This window comes from Pelobates fuscus, chromosome 2 (genome assembly GCF_036172605.1).
Source record: "Pelobates fuscus isolate aPelFus1 chromosome 2, aPelFus1.pri, whole genome shotgun sequence".
NCBI lineage: Eukaryota > Metazoa > Chordata > Amphibia > Anura > Pelobatidae > Pelobates > Pelobates fuscus.
This window is the reverse complement of record NC_086318.1, coordinates 81,591,762-81,609,725: the sequence shown is the minus strand read 5'-3', so window position 1 is coordinate 81,609,725 and position 17,964 is coordinate 81,591,762. Positions and strand designations below refer to the sequence as shown.

The 17,964-nt window shown below is 40.9% G+C and overlaps 1 protein-coding gene across 3 annotated transcripts in view; it reads right to left on the bottom strand.

The window, feature by feature from the left end:
* Positions 1-621: 621 nt before the first annotated feature.
* Positions 622-17,964, bottom strand: part of LOC134586648 (period circadian protein homolog 2-like) — an 84,944-nt gene continuing 67,601 nt past the window's right edge. For all 3 annotated transcript variants that reach the window (XM_063442336.1, XM_063442338.1, XM_063442337.1), the window contains exons 18-23: positions 16,948-17,160; positions 9,869-10,716; positions 9,595-9,778; positions 9,288-9,486; positions 8,047-8,197; positions 622-1,828 (exon numbers count right to left, since the gene is read on the bottom strand). In XM_063442336.1, the coding sequence (XP_063298406.1) occupies positions 1,730-1,828; positions 8,047-8,197; positions 9,288-9,486; positions 9,595-9,778; positions 9,869-10,716; positions 16,948-17,160 (1,694 nt within the window). In that variant the 3' untranslated portion in view covers positions 622-1,729. The remainder of the gene's footprint in view (positions 1,829-8,046; positions 8,198-9,287; positions 9,487-9,594; positions 9,779-9,868; positions 10,717-16,947; positions 17,161-17,964) is intronic.

The following is a 17,964-nucleotide window of genomic DNA, read 5'->3' as shown; positions in this document are numbered from 1 at the left end:
TTCATCCATATGGCGTTTCAGCAGACAATTTTTGCCTGTGCAAACAGTTCAGGAAAAATATTTGGACAAACTAAAAAGGGTGCTACAAATGGGTCCATCAGTGTACTGCAAAATATTAATATTATGTATATATATTCCAGTGCACTGACAGGTGTATTTTTGCACCATTTGGTTCACAGATTACGTGGGAAAAAAAGTTAAATAATAAATAAATATATATATTTTTTTAAAATAAATCAATATTTATTTTAGTTTGTAAATAAAGATTTATTTATATTTTTTTTTACGGGCGCTCCCTCCTCCTTCCCGCTTCTATTGGTCATTACTCACTTGCTCTGAGAATAAAATCAACATTTAGTAGCTGTCCCTTTACCATCAGTACCACTCCAAATCACAAAGCAAACAAACACGATAGTCTATTGTCCGGTTTGTTTGATCGGGATACATCCATATGGCACTTCGGAGTTACAGATTGCAGAGGACCCAGCAATACCCCAAATCCGTACGAATCCCAGGTCTATTGGTGGATAGGATGCTCACAAAACACATAACTATCCAGTTACCAAGTACATTTGTAATGACACAGTACACACTAGCAGTATGCCGAGTTGATATACGGTATGTGAATAGTCATAGAAGTTTGATGGTGAAAATATTTTATAACTATAGCTATAAACATGTAGCACACATCAAATAACATTCTTATTGCCACTGACAACCACGTGTGATCTGTGAGTTAGGAATAGGGAGCAGGGAAGATTCGTTGTGGTAGTTTAACCAACGTGCCTGTGCGTTCAAGTCCATTCCTGTAATAAATCCACAATCACAGACCGAGAACACGCTGTCCAGGCCCAGAAATGCAAGTAGAGGAAACTGTAAAACGTATGGAATGCCACATTGGTATCAAAATTACAAATTCTATTCACGCATTTTCCAGACTTCCATTTTGCGCTGATGACTTTGGTATATAGATTTGATATTCAACTTCATGAAACATACAGTGTCACAGAGAATAAAAGTAAGTTTATAAAGTAACTTTTCTTAAACAGTGCGTAGATGTTCACATTCATCAGTATTCAAAAAAATCCAGCTACTATGATCCCTATACTTCTAAAACAACAAGTTCAGGATTCCCCTCCCCCCCCACAAAATGCACCAGACGGTGTATAGGGGTAACATACAGTAATAAAAATATACAAACATTTAAAAAAATAGCTCTCTATAAAGTGGCACCTATGACACATTTATGTCATAATTATTTTAAAACCTGTGCCATAAAATGGCTGCGGGCCAGTGCAATTAAAATCCAGCAGATTCATTAACAGTTCATAGACACATCCTTCGGTTTAGGGTTCCACTAGGAAAGATGTGAAGAATCGCTTCTGCTGGAGAAATAAATAGAAATGTAAAACCTAGTATCTTATAAGCTGACAACTGACAGAAATTGCACAGGATTTATCGAAGAAAGGCAATCCAGCAAACTGCAGAAGCTTTTCTGTGATAAAGTCAAGTACTCATTTTTGGCCCCTTTTTGCAGCAATCACAATAATCCTTTATCCTAGTGGTTCAATGCTTAGTTTTCAGCCTGGTTTTTGGTCCTCAGGCGTATGCTAGTGAAATAGATGTAGTCCCAGTTGGAGAGTGGGGGATGGCATAAAATTGTTAGCTCCATGTCAAATGGATGCTTGTGGAGGATATATTTTGGTGTCTGCCAGTTTCACATAATTTTCTAATCACACGATTCTAAGATCCCACTTAGTTCCAGCACTTGAATAGCTTCTCCGTACTCGGCACCATCTGAGCCCCTTTCTCTACAGTAAACACAGTCCTGAAAAACAAATCAATATTTAAAACAATCGGTCTTGGTAGAATAAAAAAACATAAGCGCTATTTTAACGGGAATCGACAAATGACTGTTACATTTAGGAGACTAGCAGACAATGTAATACAAGAAACATCTGAGCTCTACAGTGGTGGCTAAAATCCAAATTTTCCACCAGCATGGTTGTGTAGTTCCTGTCTGGTTTTATGGGAAGCCAGCAATCCAAATCACTGTTAGTGGGCTCATTTAAGAACATATATCATCTTGTGCCATCTGAGAGCAGACAAGAAACTAAGGAACATAAACAAATACAGATTAAACAATGCACTTTTCTTAACGGGTTACTCCAACCACCATGACCACTTCTGCTTTTAGAATGGGTCATGGTAGTAGGAAGCTGTTAGTGCAGTGTTTCTGCTGCTAACTCTGCGCATACAGAGGTATCTGCACCTCGGCAACTGTTACTTTGGCAAACTGTTAAGCAACCGCAGTTCATGCATGGTGGCACTTCTAGGACCGGCTATGGAGTACAGGAATGGAGTGATGTGACATCACTCCGTTCTAACGCAAGCATGATGGCATCGAAGCCTGCCTGTCAACATTACTTACGAGATATGCCCTGCTTGGGTGTTACACTTAGTGTGGTAGCTGGAGGAGGGAAAAAGTTAGTACATTTTTATATTTTACATTGAATACACCATATATCAAAGATATCCCGTAGTGCTTTACAATATTATGAGAGGGGGGATTTAACTATAAATAGGACAATTACAAGAAAACTTACAGGAACAATAGGTTGAAGAGGACCCTGCTCAAACAAGCTTACAGTCTATACAATGTGGGGTATAAAACACAATAGGACCGGAAATAGCAATCAAATAAGGTGGGAGTGAAGCAGAGCTGGAGAAAAGAGAGTGCTGCCCTTTAGGAGAGAGCAAGAGACAGGTCTGTAAAGGTAGAGGTTACTCTGGGAGCTTTCCTAAAGAGATGGGTTTTAAGGCACTTCTTAAAAGATGTAAGACTAGGGGAGAGTCTGATGGTGGTAGACAGGCTATTCCATAGGAAGGGAGCCGCCCACAAGAAATCCTGCAAGCGTGAGTTGGCTGTATGGATGCGAGCAACGGACAGGAGAAGGTCATGGGCCGAGCAGGAAGACAGAGAAGGGGCATACCTATGGATCTGTGAAAAGATAAGAGGGGCTAGAATTGGTCAATGCTTTATAGGTATGGGTTAGCACTTTGAATTGACTTCTATAGGATACAGGAAGTCAATGTGAGGAGACCAACTAGAGAGGAAAATCAGTTTGGCAGCAGCATTCATTACAGACTGTAGCGTGGCAATACGGTTTTTGGGAAGACCGATTAGGAGAGGGTTGCAATAATCCATGCAGGAAATTACTAGAGCATGGACAAGCTCCTTGTTGGCATCTTGCTTAAGAAAGGGGCGGATGCGGGCTATGTTTTTAAGATGGAATCTACAGGATTTGGCAACATACTGGATGTGAGGCCAGAATCAAGTATGACGCCAAGACAGCACGCATGCAAGGTTGGATTTATGTGGATACCAGTAACTTGAAGGTAGAGGCAAAGAGGAGGATTAGTATTAGGAGGAGGAAAGACAAGGAGCTCAGTTTTAGAGAGATTGAGTTTCAGAAAGCGGGAGGACATCCAGTCAGAGATGGAAGAAAGGCAAGCAGTGACACGTTGCAGGATGGCAGGGGAGAGGTCCGGGGAGGAGAGATATATCTGGGTGTCTCATCAGCGTTCAGGTGGTAGTGGAATCCAAAAGAGGTAATAAGTTTGCCAAAAGAGGCAGTATAAAGAGAAAATAGAAGGGTACCAAGGGCAGAGCTTTGGGGGACTCCAACCGAGACAGGACAAGTGGAGGAGGTATCATTAGGAAAGGAGACACTGAATGAGCATTGGGAGAGATAAGAGGAAAACCACAAGAGGACAGAGTCACAGAGACCGAATGATTGAAGAGTTTGAAGAAGGAGAGCATAATCAACGGTGTCAAAGGCAGCAGAGAGGTCAAGAAGAATTAGTATGGAGTAGTGGCCTTTGGATTTAGCTGCGATTGGGTCGTTGGTAACTTTGATAAGAGCAGTCTCAGTAGAGCGGAGAGGGCGGAAGCCAGATTGAAGAGGGTCAAGGAGAGAGTTGGAATTGAGGAAGTGAGACATACGGGTAGAGACAAGTGTTTCCAGAAGCTTTGAGGAAAAAGGGAGCAGGGATATGGGACGATAGTTAGAGGGGGAGGACGCGTCAAGAGATTTTTTTTTTTTCAGGATAGGTACTACAGTGTCATGTTTAAGGGACAATGCCAGAAGAGAGAGCGCAGTTGAAGATGTGTGTTAAGGAAGGCGCAAGACAAAGGGAAAGAAATCTGATAAGGTGAGATGGGACAGCAGGCAAACAGTGGGGCGAGAGGAAAGGAGAAGCGCAGCCACCTCTTGTTCAGGAGAGGAGAAAGTCTGAAGGGTAGGAAAGGCATGATCTACATGTGGTTGAGAAAGAGAATGGCAAGGTGGGGAGAATTCTTTCCTTAGCTGTTCAATCTTGTCAGTAAAGTTTGCAAAGCTATCGGCTGTAAGGTTAGTTTGGGGGGCTGCCACAGCAGGAAAAAAAAAAGAGAGTTAGAGATGACAAAGAGACGCCCGGGATTGCGGGAGCATGAACTAAAGAGAGATAAAGTATGATAGTGTGGCAAGGGCTGCGCTGTATGAACACAATATGAATCTATAATGGAGATAGTCTGCCTAGGTGTGAGACTTCCTCCCGGAGCGTTCAGCACAACGGGAGCATCTTTGCAGGTAGTGTGTTGATTTAGTATGCCACGGTTGGGGGCGTGTCCTCCTCGAGGTGCATGTTTGGAGCAGTGCTGCAGCATTCAAGGCAGAGATGAGGGTAGTGTTATATGTGGAGATGGCCAGTGAGGAACAGGAGAGGGACGAGATGGATAGCACTTGTGAATCAATATCAGCTGACAGCTGCTGGAGGTCAATAGAAATAAGGTTCCTCCTAAATTGAGGGGGTTAGGCTGAGGTTGTTCGGTGAGGGGGTACTTGAGAGAAACGATAAGAGGTGGTGATCAAAAAGAGGAAATGGAGTGTTGCAGATATTAGATACTGTACATGCATAGGAGAAAATTAGGTTGTGGGTATTGCCAGCTACATGGGTGGGAGAATTAACCCACTGCGATAGCCCGAGGGAGGAAGTAATTGAAAGTAGTTTAGAGGCTGCTGAGGTCAAAGGTGGGTTAATGGGAATATTGAGGTCTCTGAGAATTAGGGATTGAATATTAAAAAGAGGGGAATTAGGGTAGCCAGGCAGCAAAGTAGTCAAGGAAGAGGAGAGGGAAACCAGGGGGGCGGTAAATAGCAGCTATGTTAGCAGAGAAGGGTTTGAAAAGGCAAATAGAATGAATTTCAAATGATGGGAAAGGGAGGTAGAGGTTTAAAGGAGCAGTGAGGTGAGAGGAGAAACTCTACACCACCGCCTTTACATTCAGAGTGTGTTGGGTTGTGGGTAAGTTGAAGACCACCAAAGGACAAAGATGCAGGGGTAGCAGTTTCAGAGGGGGAGAGCCATGTTTCTGCTAAGGCTAGTAAATCTAGGGAACGAGAGATGAAGAGGTCGTGTATATGGAAGACATTTAAGGCAAGTAATTTTTCCCATTACAGGTTCACTTTAATTGATATGGCTGAATGTGTCACAGTCCTACAAAGAGTCTCTGCATGTTACACTCATGTCCGTATATAGCAGTGATATTAGACATTACTCTCCTACCCCTAAGGTAAATCAATTGAGAAGCCTCAAAAAGTGTATATAGTCAGTGAAAAAAAAGTGTCCCGAAAAGAGATAAGCAATAAGGAGGACAAAATCACTGACAGACTACATGAGCAGCATCTCTCCCTGTAAAAACTAGATTAGGACAGGATACAAAAAAAATAAATATATATATATATAAATCCAATAACAGATGGCTGCACTCACGGAGTATTCAGTTTAAAATATAGCTTTTATTCCATATCCATAAAATCGACGTTTCAGTCCCTCTTGTGGACTTTCATCAGGACTAATCCTGATGAAAGTCCACAAGAGGGACTGAAACGTCGATTTTATGGATATGGACTAAAAGCTATATTTTAAACTGAATACTCCGTGAGTGCAGCCATCTGTTATTGGATTTATGGATACTTGGCCCTGGTAATGCACCCGGTTTGGACTCATTAAGCAAGGTCAGCTTGTGTGCAAGGTACAATTTTTATTTTTATATATATATATATATATATATATATATATATATATATATATATATATATATATATTACGGTGAAAAGTGCATTGTGTGGTTGTGTGCATTGTGTGGTTCCAGGCACTGTCAAATAACTGATTTTCCACTTCTGATCTCAATAAACCTATATTGCGCCATACAGTGATGCCTTTGTATTATTGATTGTGAGGCAGAGTTATCCTGTTCATTTTATGGGACTAGTCTACATCTTTTTGTTTGTGTCATTATCTAATGTTAATTGTGTGTGTCACCAGCATTGTGAGCTGGCAACAGATGTAATCAGCTTCTGACCTTAAAGCACTGGAAAGGTACCTATAGGGGACACATTGCTCCCCACTTTGCTTATTAATCGCAAGATTCTTTGTTTTTGTTTTATCATATCCCCTTCCTTCCAGGTCCTGCCCCCACTCCCTCCCCTGAGAAACATTTGCTTGGCCATCACGAAGGAAGCTTGGACCTTACGATGGGGCATATAAAACAGTGAGGGGAGCTTCACTAAGGTGATTTTATTTATTATTATTTTTTTTTTAAGTTTTCTTAAATATTTTAAGGTGGGGGGCAAATTACTAATGCCCAACATGACATTCTAAATATAAAAATGTAATTAAAATGGATGTAGAAATCCTGTAGAACTATACTTAAAAACTATAATGTATTTAGCCAATGAACAATGAACAATGGTAAACTGAAATTTACAAGACAAGGGTTAAAATATTCGAGATGGAAAACCACACTTGAGCTGCAGGTGCTCTCAGGTCATAGCAAACATGGCTTAAAAATCTCTAACTCCAGACAGCACCGGCTATTAAAAGGCTAGGATTATTGTCCAGCTAATTATAGAACCTGTCTCAGGCCAAGCTGATTAATGAATTAGTGAGCTGCACTAGATTTGCTTTCATGTGTTCTCGGGCATCTGTCACATACCAAGAATGTCTTAAAAGCAGATTGAACGTGAAAATAAACTGAGATTTGCAGTAACCATTTCCAGACCATTAGGAACACACAGTATCACGTTAAAAAAAACATGTTTCCTTTGTTCGTAATGTATTATTCATCGACATATATTACAACAAACTATTGGATTATTTTTCCAATACAAAAGTGAAAATTGTATTAATATATAGCATGGTCTCCAGAATAGGACTAGGTTAGGACCACTGCACATTAAGACAAATGAGTCCTCCCTGTAAAGCAATGTGCAGTGCCATAGGCAATCCGGAACACCCAGCATTGTGTGCAATGTAAGGGAGAGCACAGTATAGACTACATTCTAAACCATGTTGGTTTTGATTTGCTACATTTCAACTGGGATAAAATGGGTCAACGATATTTAGAAAATATGGCTGTTCTTTTGATTTCTGAAGTAGGCTAGGCATGCTACCACCTTTGCCTGTCATGACAGCCTTAGTTTACCGCTTCTGAGGAAGAGTGTGACCAAACCCTCAGAGATCATCGGAGCCCAGTGGGGATCCAGGTAAGGGGGCAAATCACTGCTAAGAACCGGGCCACATTATTCCTGAGCATCGTAACCACTACAGCAGGCTCTTTAAGTTAGTAATGTTAAGATAATGTTCTAGAAGATTTAATTTATGACCTAGTTTCAAATATTCACATTCTATTCTAAAAAAAAAAAAAAACAACACAATCTGTGTGGTGCGTGTCCATGAGCACAGCTTGTAAATGAAAACCACTTTTTATATTTCAATAAGTAAATGTTATATGGAATAGCCTTTCAGTTATCTGCCTTCAAATAATTCCACCATAGATTTAAGAATATAATAGAACATACAGCAAACTTCAGTGTGATAACCAAATGACAATACATTTTTCACCCCTGCGCTATGGAGAAACTACAGGGTGAGCTTGTAGTGTTGCCCCGAGTGTAATTGCAGTAACCACTAGCCCAACTAAATGATAAGTATGCTCACCTTGACCTCCATAGCCTGCGGCAAGCCCCCTCTGTTGACCCATGGATGAATCTCCCCAAGTTCCTTTTTTTGCTCATCTGAGAAACGAGGCTGCAACTTTTGCAGACACTTCAACTTCTCCTTATCCTCTCTTAGAACCGCATTCCCGTCCCTGAAAACAGACAGCACATTCCACAATGTCAAAATGTATACAATCACTTGGGGTGTGATGAAAACACTTTGGCTTCAATTCTAATAGATCTCAGCTTAACAGACATTTGAGAGAAAATGCAGGTGAATGCATACTTTATACTTCCATAGACCAATTACAACCAAAAACACAGCAGGTTTTTTTTTTTATTGGGGATCTTGTGACTTGTAACTTGTAACACAATAATGGTCTAAAGTTTGACTATCCACACAGTAAACACAATCTAATCTAGCTAGCAAGGATGATCAGGGGTATCCAACTTTGACTTACAGCACATCGAACTACTATTCCCATATAATTCTGGCTTCCTTTAAATGCATAGAACTATTGAAGTGATACCCAACAAGAGCTGAACAGCAATGATACCCCTTAATTATAATTACATTGCAAAATACATTGGCTGTTGTGACCCCTGATTAAATATAAAGCCCATGGAATAGTAAGTTAATGCAGTTCAATGAAGAGTTAAATGCATTAACCCCTTCTATCCATCGTTCTATTTGTGTTTTCAAAAGAAAGTGAAACCTGACTAATGAATAGAAAAAATGCTTTCCTATGGGTGTTTTGAATGCATGCACGCGGCTCTTGCCGCGCATGCGCATTCTGAGCTGACTTCGGCAGAGGGAGAAGAGATCCCCGGCGCTGGAGAAAGGTAAGTGGCTTTAATCCCTTCAGCCCAGCAGGAGGCGGGCCCTAATGACCCTATAGTGCCAGGAAAAAGAGTTTGTTTTCCTGGCACTATAGTGGTCCTTTAAGAGTAATTTGTCAACATAATTGTAAATAAGGTTTGATATCCCTTTCTTCTACATCAGTACAGAACGATTTTCATTCTTGAAGTTACTACACACATTTTGTTAAGCCACAAACGCCAACCCGGATCTGTTTGTGGCAGGAATAACTCACTAGCACAGTGATGATGAGTTAACAACAGAGCCCCTAAATGGCAGAATTAGAAATAAAATCTGTTTTTAAACTCAAAAAATGTAGTCTTCAATATTGCATCTTGGTTGTTGGGTCATATTTGAGTAATTCGACTGTTCATTTTACACACCGCAAAGGGATCTGGTAGGTCATCATTACTTTCTCATCGGCATTGGCCATCAGAAGCCACATGGGGTCCTGGAGGATGTACTTCATTGCAGACTCCCCAATTACAGCATCTTTTCCCTGTGTTTGCCTCTGCAGCTTATTGTTCTCAGAGGAGTCCACACTGCCAAAATACTTACTGCTGTGGCTCGTCAGACTGCTCCCTGAAAGCAAGAGAGTTTAATTAGACTACCAAATGCTATATGGCACTCCTACTATTGCCAAGCTCTGCTCTTTATTGCAGTAGATTTTACTTATTGCAATAAACCTACCTGTTTGACTTCGAGATGTTTCATGGCCACGGGATCCTGATGTCACAGATTCTGAGACAGCAGAGGAGGCTGAGCATGTTCCACAAGATACATCTTCATGCAGAAGCAGATCCATCAGGTCACTACAGGCTGACATGGCGTCACTGGTTTGACCATCTGCAGGTGATTCTGCCCGTGAATGGTGCTAACCATTAGAAGTATGAAACACCTATTAGATAACTATGTAATGCGTGCAAAAAACAAAAAAAAAAACAAAAGCAAGTGTTTGGCGTACCAAATGAGGCTCCTCGCTGGGTTGTGGTGGGATTGTAGTGCAGTTTGATAATCCTGGGACTCCGTCTACGCGCTCTGCTTTCTGTGACTCTTCCAATTGCAGCAAGTTGAGTTGTAAAGGGGAACTGCAGCGAGACTGGAATAACAGGGGAGATTGTGGATTCCGTGGGGTAGAGCACTGGGAGATCCCATCTTTTGTCTTTGGGGCACTGTGCAGAATAGGTTGTGGGGCAATTTGCCCAGGGTAAGGACTTTGCACTGCTCGTGGAGCATAGGATAGCTGTGGTACATGGATCTCATGCTGTGGAGCAGAGAGCACAGGTTGTGGAACTGGGAAAGTGGGTTGTGGAATAGAAAAATTAGGCAGAGCAGTTGGCTGTGCTGCTGGGTAGGGAGTTTGTGGAACATATGAAGAAGGCTGACCAGGGAATGGAAGCTGTGGACTAGGCACTGGATACATAACTGGGGGCATATTGGGTGGATACATGTAGTTGGGCATCACTAAGGCCATCACATGAGGAAACATAGGTGCAGTGAAAGGTTGCATGGGGCATGTACTTAAAGTGGGACCATGAGGGGTCTCATTCGGAACTGGTTGTGGGGGAAAGACCGGCATGGTGTAAGCAGGCAGCATGGGATATGGCAGTGGAGGAAAGCTGACATGGGAGGTGTCAGACTGCGACCATGCTGTAGTATTGAGGCCAGGGAGAGGTTGTCGAGGTGGTTGAGGAATGCCAGAGCTGCTACTGTCCCAGGACTCTGGCCGCACACGCTTAGCCTTGGGCTTCCGATTTTTACCAGTTTTCTTCCATGGGGTGTCAGGACCCTGTGGGCAGCGGGATCGGGGGGCTGCAAATAAATTAAATATAAAATAAAGATTTTTAACATTTCATCTGTTGTGGACTATTTTTCCTATGGTGTATCATTACGGTAGTCAACCGTCGTGCAAAACTTTTAAAGTCTAAATTGTTCATTAAACTATAAAAACTAAACCGAAATTAAGACATATGTTTTAATATTTCTTTTTTGCAGTTATAAATTAAAACATAAGCAGTTACATAGAAATACCAAGAGGAAACATTTGTAATCAACCACTTAAAACATTATGTGCAAATTAATGAACTAATCTAAAAAAGAAATCCTGCATGCACCAGTGATAATTTAATGGACAAGATATCTGCAGATTAAAAATGTAAACATCTGAACATGTGAATCACACAGGAAATGAACACTCCAAGCACTATAACCACTACAGCAAAAACAAGAAAACATTGCTCAGGCAACCATACCCATGCTGAATTCTCATAAATGGGCTATTGTCATTATACTTGGCTAAATTTTACAATTCGTATTGTTGTGAATTTTCCTGGCTTCTATTTTATAGCGTGGTCTTTTCATCATATATTTGAGTACTCGTATACCCCAGTTTCAACAGTCACAATTTCTTGACTCAAGCATGCAGCCATACAAAATCTGAGGATAGATAATAGCTAAGGGCAGTTTCCTCATTAAGATGTCTTAAGCGCATTAGGTAAGCTTTGAGTGCCAAGAAAATCTGCTATTTTTATCAAACAACTTAAAAATAAATGGTTTGGAAAATAACAGAGCCAGGACTTTCTAGCGACAGAAGAACCACAATGGAGTTACACTGATCAGCTACAACATTAAAAGCACCTGCCTAATATTGTGTAGGGCCCTGATACAGCGCTGATTCACTAAAAGCATGGACTAGACAATCCTGTGGTATTTGTCACCCAGACAGTAGTAGCAAATCCTTTAAGTCCTGCTAGTAGCAAGGTGGGGCCTCCATGGATCAGATTTGTTGTTCCTGCACATCCCACAATGCTCAGTCAGATAGATCTGGGGAATTAAGAGGCCAAGGCAATACCTTAAACTCTTTGTGATGTTCATCAAACCATTCCTGAACATTTTGTTTTGCAGTGTAGAGGGGGCATTACCCTGCTGAAAGAGGCCACTTCCATCAGGGAACACCATTGCCATGAAAGGGTGTACATGGACAGCAGCAATCATAAGCACTCTGACCAGTCAGTGACTAAGCAGCCCCATACACAGCTAATTGTGATGCACCGAGTTCTGACACCTTTCTAACATTGCCAGAATTACGTTTATCAGCAGTTTGAGCTACATGAGTTTTTCGGTGTGATCAAACCATAAGAGCTAGCCTTTGCTCCCCATGTGCATCAGTGAGCCTTGGGTCCTGATGACCCTGATGCGAATTCACAGGTTGTCCCTCCTTTTACCACTTTTGGAAGGTACTAACCACTGCATGTCGGCAACATCCCAAAAGACTTGCCTTTGGAGATGCTCTGACCAGTCATCTAGCCATCACTATTTGGCCCTTGGGGTGGGGGGGGGGGGGGGGGGGGGGGAATTGTGTTAACACGCAAACACAACTCTACAATGGAATGCATAAAGAAAACCTTTACGGACATGTAAAGCACATATTTATTTATGAAACAGTATATTATCCTCTTGTGAGTTTAAGTGTGACAGAAAACTAGGTCCACATTTTAATTGTTCAGACTACTAAAAAAGATTTTCCTCCCAACACTACACTTACATTTTGCAAGACACTTGAAACCCCACAGTTGTTCTTTGTTATCTGAAACAAAACAATATTTTTTTGCATGGCCTATTTGTTTGCCTGCTACTAATCATACCGTCCACATGGCGGTGCTGTGTGCCTCTGAATATTAATCGGCTTTATGTAACCTGAATTAGAAGCTTCTAGAATAGTTGACATAAGACAACATTCTAACCTTTACCTTTTTTTTTTTTTTTTAAGGAGGGGGAAATTGAAGAATCATGTTTTTTTTTTTAATGCATGTATCGGACACACCCATGTTGTAGAAAGGAAACATATTTCTAAGTAGTATCAATGAGCTTTCTTTTTAAAAGAAAGGTTCTACGTGGCTTCATTTCACTAAAAAGCCGAAATTGCTACTCACTGCCCTTTCTCTATTCATATTCTATCGTATATTTGTAGATGAAAATAGAGTATGTAAAAACGGCAGGGAACACGACTTGTTTATAGCAGTGTTTATAAAATTATATTTCTACGCTGTAAGGATAACCTATAGTCATCATATGTGTCCTGATAATTTAATGTGCTCTCTCTACCTCCATCTTGGTAAATCATACCATCCAACATCTAAACTGGCCAAAGAGGGATGCTGGTGTGTTAAGGAGTTCTCTGTAATTGAAGTCAACGATCAAAAAATGATCTACAAAATTGTTGATGGCTTCTTGGCAAATTATTAGCCAATTGTGTAACTGAATAAAGAAGGAGAATGAATGAAGTTGGACTAGCCAGCTCCACAAACTCCGGGTAGGTTACGAGAGGTATAAGGGGCTTAACCCCAAATAAAGTCAAAAGCAAAAAAAGGATGAGAACGAAAAAGGAGAACCAATCCCATACAGTGGGTGTAGTCCAATCTCGTTCTTAGATATATACCTCTAAATGTAAACGTCACATAGAAAAAGGAGGGGGGGGGGGGGGGGGTTTAGTTAACCTTTATTTAGAAAAAAATAGGTATAATAAAAAGTGGTAAGTAAATTACCAATAGGTGATTAGACCTAAATGGTGGGTAAGTAGAATATCATCAAAATATTACTGTTCATAGGGTAAAGAGTGTGTCCAGGATATAAATACCTGAATAGCTAATGGATGGGAGGACAGGAAGGGGGGGGGGGGGGGGGAGGGGGAGGAATGCTCATATATATAATGTAGACACATACAGCTAAAGTGTTGGCACAAAGGTATAGAGCACTAAATATATAAGTATAGAGGGATGCCTGGCAGAAGTGATAACACAGAGAGTCAGAAAGCTAGTTACTATAAATGGCAACTATAACCAAATTGGTATATACAGGATAGAGGTGCACATATCTTGGAGTAGTATAAAGTATATGAATATACAGAAATACCTCTAGTATTATCTAGTGTTACTGCATGAAGTATGCGCAGATTAGAGGGTATTTCTCCGATAATAAGGGGGTATTCCTGCTGAAAAGTACAGCCAGGTATAAGCCCCTCACACAAGCACCACATCAATATCCTAAAGTCGCCCTGGACTAACTGTCTAACTCACACCTGTGAGAGTAAAGCTAACTGCTACTTCAAGGCAGCCTCAAAATGTCCCTATCTCCCCATAGAGTCATCAGACCAAAATGCTATATAGAAGCATCTCCCATCCACACAGCGAACAAAACACGAACAGAAAGTAAATATAAACCCAACCAAATAGGAAAATTAAATCCAAATCAAAGTGAAAAAGTGGAAATAATAAATTGCATCGGCTCAAAAATCGCTCGACGCGCGTTTCGGCGTTTCAATACGCCTTTTTCAAGAGCTGAACAGTGGCTGGACTGATTGCCGGTTATAAAGGAAAGAAAGCCCTCCCATTGAGGGAAGACCGCCAATCCGCATGCAGGGGCCGTTCCAGAAAGCCGCGTGGTACTTGTGGACTCCTCCCATTCAATGCCATCCAATCGGAGGGAGAAGGGGGAGTGGTCATACTCCGTATGACATACTTTGAGCTCGTATCCCGTTAGGGGTGAAAGTAAAAATGGAAAAATAGTCAATTTTCGTATTGTGTAGGGAAACTACAGGGCATGCAAAGCACAGGTATACTTGTGCAAATTCCCCCCAAGAGCCCCATCCAAAAGGGGACATGTGGAGCGCATCACGTACCAATCTGTGGATTTGAGGGAAAACGGACGATATAATCCGTGTAATAAATGTACACAGAAGCATAATAGACTATAGTACATTTGGGAGAGAGCATGCAAATGTCCCCTGTTCGGTCATTAAAGGGTTCTAATGGAACCATATAACCATAGTGGGCTGACTGTGTCACTTGAAAATTGTAACAGATGAGGTCTTGTAAAGTAAATACAAACAGTCTATATATGGTACACACAGTGCATACGTTGCTTAGTAGACCGAAGAAGGGGAGATGTATAAATTCTCATAAAAGTACAGGTTGGTAACGCCATGCAGCAATTACACTAGCGGCAAACAGTAGACGGTCAATTATATCCCATTAACAAAAAGTACTAATAACAAATAATAAAGTATTTGTTATTTTTTATTAATTATCTTTTATTATATATACAGAACAGAAACTATTAAAGATATAGATCAGATCAGTTCAATTGTGTAACTGAATAAGTTTATCAGAACAGCCAAAGTGTTACATTTATACTAACTATATTCTAGAGTATTTCCTTTACCAATCATAGCTCAGCTGCTCTGTGCTTTCAGTCATACAAAGCCCTCGTTCTGAAATTCTATTTACCCTGTTTTCACTATTTTCTATGAATTCTAGAGTGATGAGTCAGTACAAGGGATTGTCCCCTTGAAGAAGGCCCTTGGGAGGTATTGTAACTAATTTAATAATGGTGGGATACCCTCAGCATGTGACTTACACCACAATAACAAATGTGTGCTCTCGATGGGCAATCAGAGGAGGACAATTGGTATAAAAGTCTTTCCAAGTGAGGAGACTGTGACTGCTGTCTGAGTGCATTTCCGTCCATGAAACACTAGGTTACACACAGCATTTTGGTACAAAGAGTAAGGGGGATAGCTGTGTGGTGTGGGGGCCACCTACCCACTGAGATTGCCTTCACCCTAGGAGTCGTACGAGTGGGCAGAGTTTTTTTTTGCTCACATTTATTGATGTTTTGGCATAATAAAATAATAAAGCAAGAAAATAAATAAAAAAGGTTCTGTATGTTTATGCCAAGTGTTCTGCATGCTACCCAGAACCTTAGTTAACTTCCATGTTTATTGGCGTCATATATGTTTTATTTGAATGTAGGCAAATGTGCTTATATGAAAAGGTATTGTTATTTCACTGCAGGGACCATTTTACATCTGCAGTTTATATAACCTTCCACTTCCAGATGAAATAACACAATGCTGATTGGTTGAATATTTCATACAAGTCAACGGGCACCTAAGACTGGAATGCAAGCAGTAATAGGTAAAGTTATACACAGAGAGATATACACTAAACTACACTGCTCGAGGCCTGGGGAGGAGAGAGGGAGAGCACACAGCTCAAACACATGTTGGATGAAACTGATACAGAAAACAGATTGCTGCAGTTTTAAGCAGCTCTGAGCACGGAGTGCAGGGTACTCGGTAAGGCTTCTCCTATTACTAGTGCCATCTTCAATTCCTCGCCTGCAAAATCGAACGAACACACACACACTGTTTAGACCAGCTTATTCTGGTACAGTCATCTCATGCATTAATCCCTCTGACACTATGTTCTTACTGTGTTTCTTTACACCCTCTGCATAAATTGTAAGCTCATTTGAGCAGGGCCTTCTTCACCACTTGTCTCTATTAAAGGGACCCTATAGACACCCAGACCACTTCAGCTCATTGACATGTTCTGGGTGCACTGTCTCAGTCCCCTTAAACCTGCAATGGTAATTATTAAAATTTGTTGAGAAACTGCAATAATTACCTTGCAGAGTTAATTTCATCTATAGTGGCCGTCTGCCAGACAGCCACTATAGGGACTTCCGGGTGGTTAGACGAATTTGGTCATCTGACGTTGGACATCCTCACACTTTGCATGAGGACACCCAGCGTCACCCAAAATGGCAGAAGCGGAGCCTGAACGAACACTGAGGGACATCTGCACTAGAATCAGGTAAGTGACAGTGAGGGGGTTTTGTTGTTTTTTTACGAGGGGTGAAAACTTTGTTTTCCTTGCACTATAGATTCCCTTTAATATTCTGTATGTCAATTACTTGATGTCAAATATCCCCATTTTATAATTGTAAAGCACTGCAGAATATGTTGGCGCTATATAAATGCCAATAATAAATCTGCCATAATAAATCTGAGTAGACAAGAAGTTCAGTGGTCAGTGCTGAGAAAAGCATTTAAATCATTTTTTCAACAGTTTACTTTGACCTGAGATTTAGAAATAGCTCAGTTGCATCACAGTTTGGTATAGCTTAACCGTACTTGAACCATTACCTTTCTCCTATTTACTAATCCACAATTATCACTCAGGCATTGCCCTCCTTACTCACCCCCAGATCTCTCGTGCAGGTAGCTATTGCATCGCGTCTGAAAGGCACTGAGCTTTTTAGTGTCCATAAAGCCAGAGAGGAAGTCATTCTCTTCCTTCTGTGTGTGAGCCAGCAGGACTTCCTTGGTGAGTCCCAGTTGTCTACAAGGTTCCTTCTCAGCAGCACCTGACACGTGGGGTACAGCCTTTATGCTTGAGGGTCCATCCTCAAACTCTGAAACCAGCAAAAAATAAAACATAACTTGGAGGCAGATGTTAAGACCAATTATTTTTTCCTTTTATAAACCTACTTAAATTGACTGTCTGCTAAAACCAATATGTTATACATTTTCACGTGATATATACACTATATAGGACACCGGACCATTACACCAACAGGGAAGTTTATGATATTGCATTCTCAATACAAAGACATTAATGTGTAGTCGGTCATACCTTTGCAGCTATAACAGCTTACACTCTTCTGGGAAGGCTTTCCACAAGATTTGTTTGTGGAATTTAAAATGTAATTTTTTTCATTTAAAAACATGTCTAAAACAGCTTGTAAATGCTGCAGATCTCTTGTCTGTAACGTTTACATATCCCCACTCAAGCCCCACCCAGACTTTGTTGCTGTCCAAGTACAGACATTCCAATGTGAAGTCTTTGTAAGACAGTTGCTCCGAGCAATTGCGGTCTCTTTAGTTTAGCTCCACTGAGAAAACCCATCTAGGAAGTAACTGGATCCATTGTCTGATTTTAATCCAGGGGGTGTAACCAGGCCAATTTATATATAAAAAAAAAAAAAAATGCTTCAATAGGCTCAAGTGCTTTAGGTGTTTGGAGCATCCCTTTAAGTAGAATGTCCAGATAATCTCCAACCATTTTCCATTTTTAAGAATTAATAAATCTTAGATCAGTACCAAAATCAATAGCACCAGTACCTCCAACCAACAAACTGTGTGCAGTCGGCCTAAAGTCTCACATGTCCAAACAAACGTTCTCTGGACAATAATAGGCTATTTCTTAATCTCCTAAA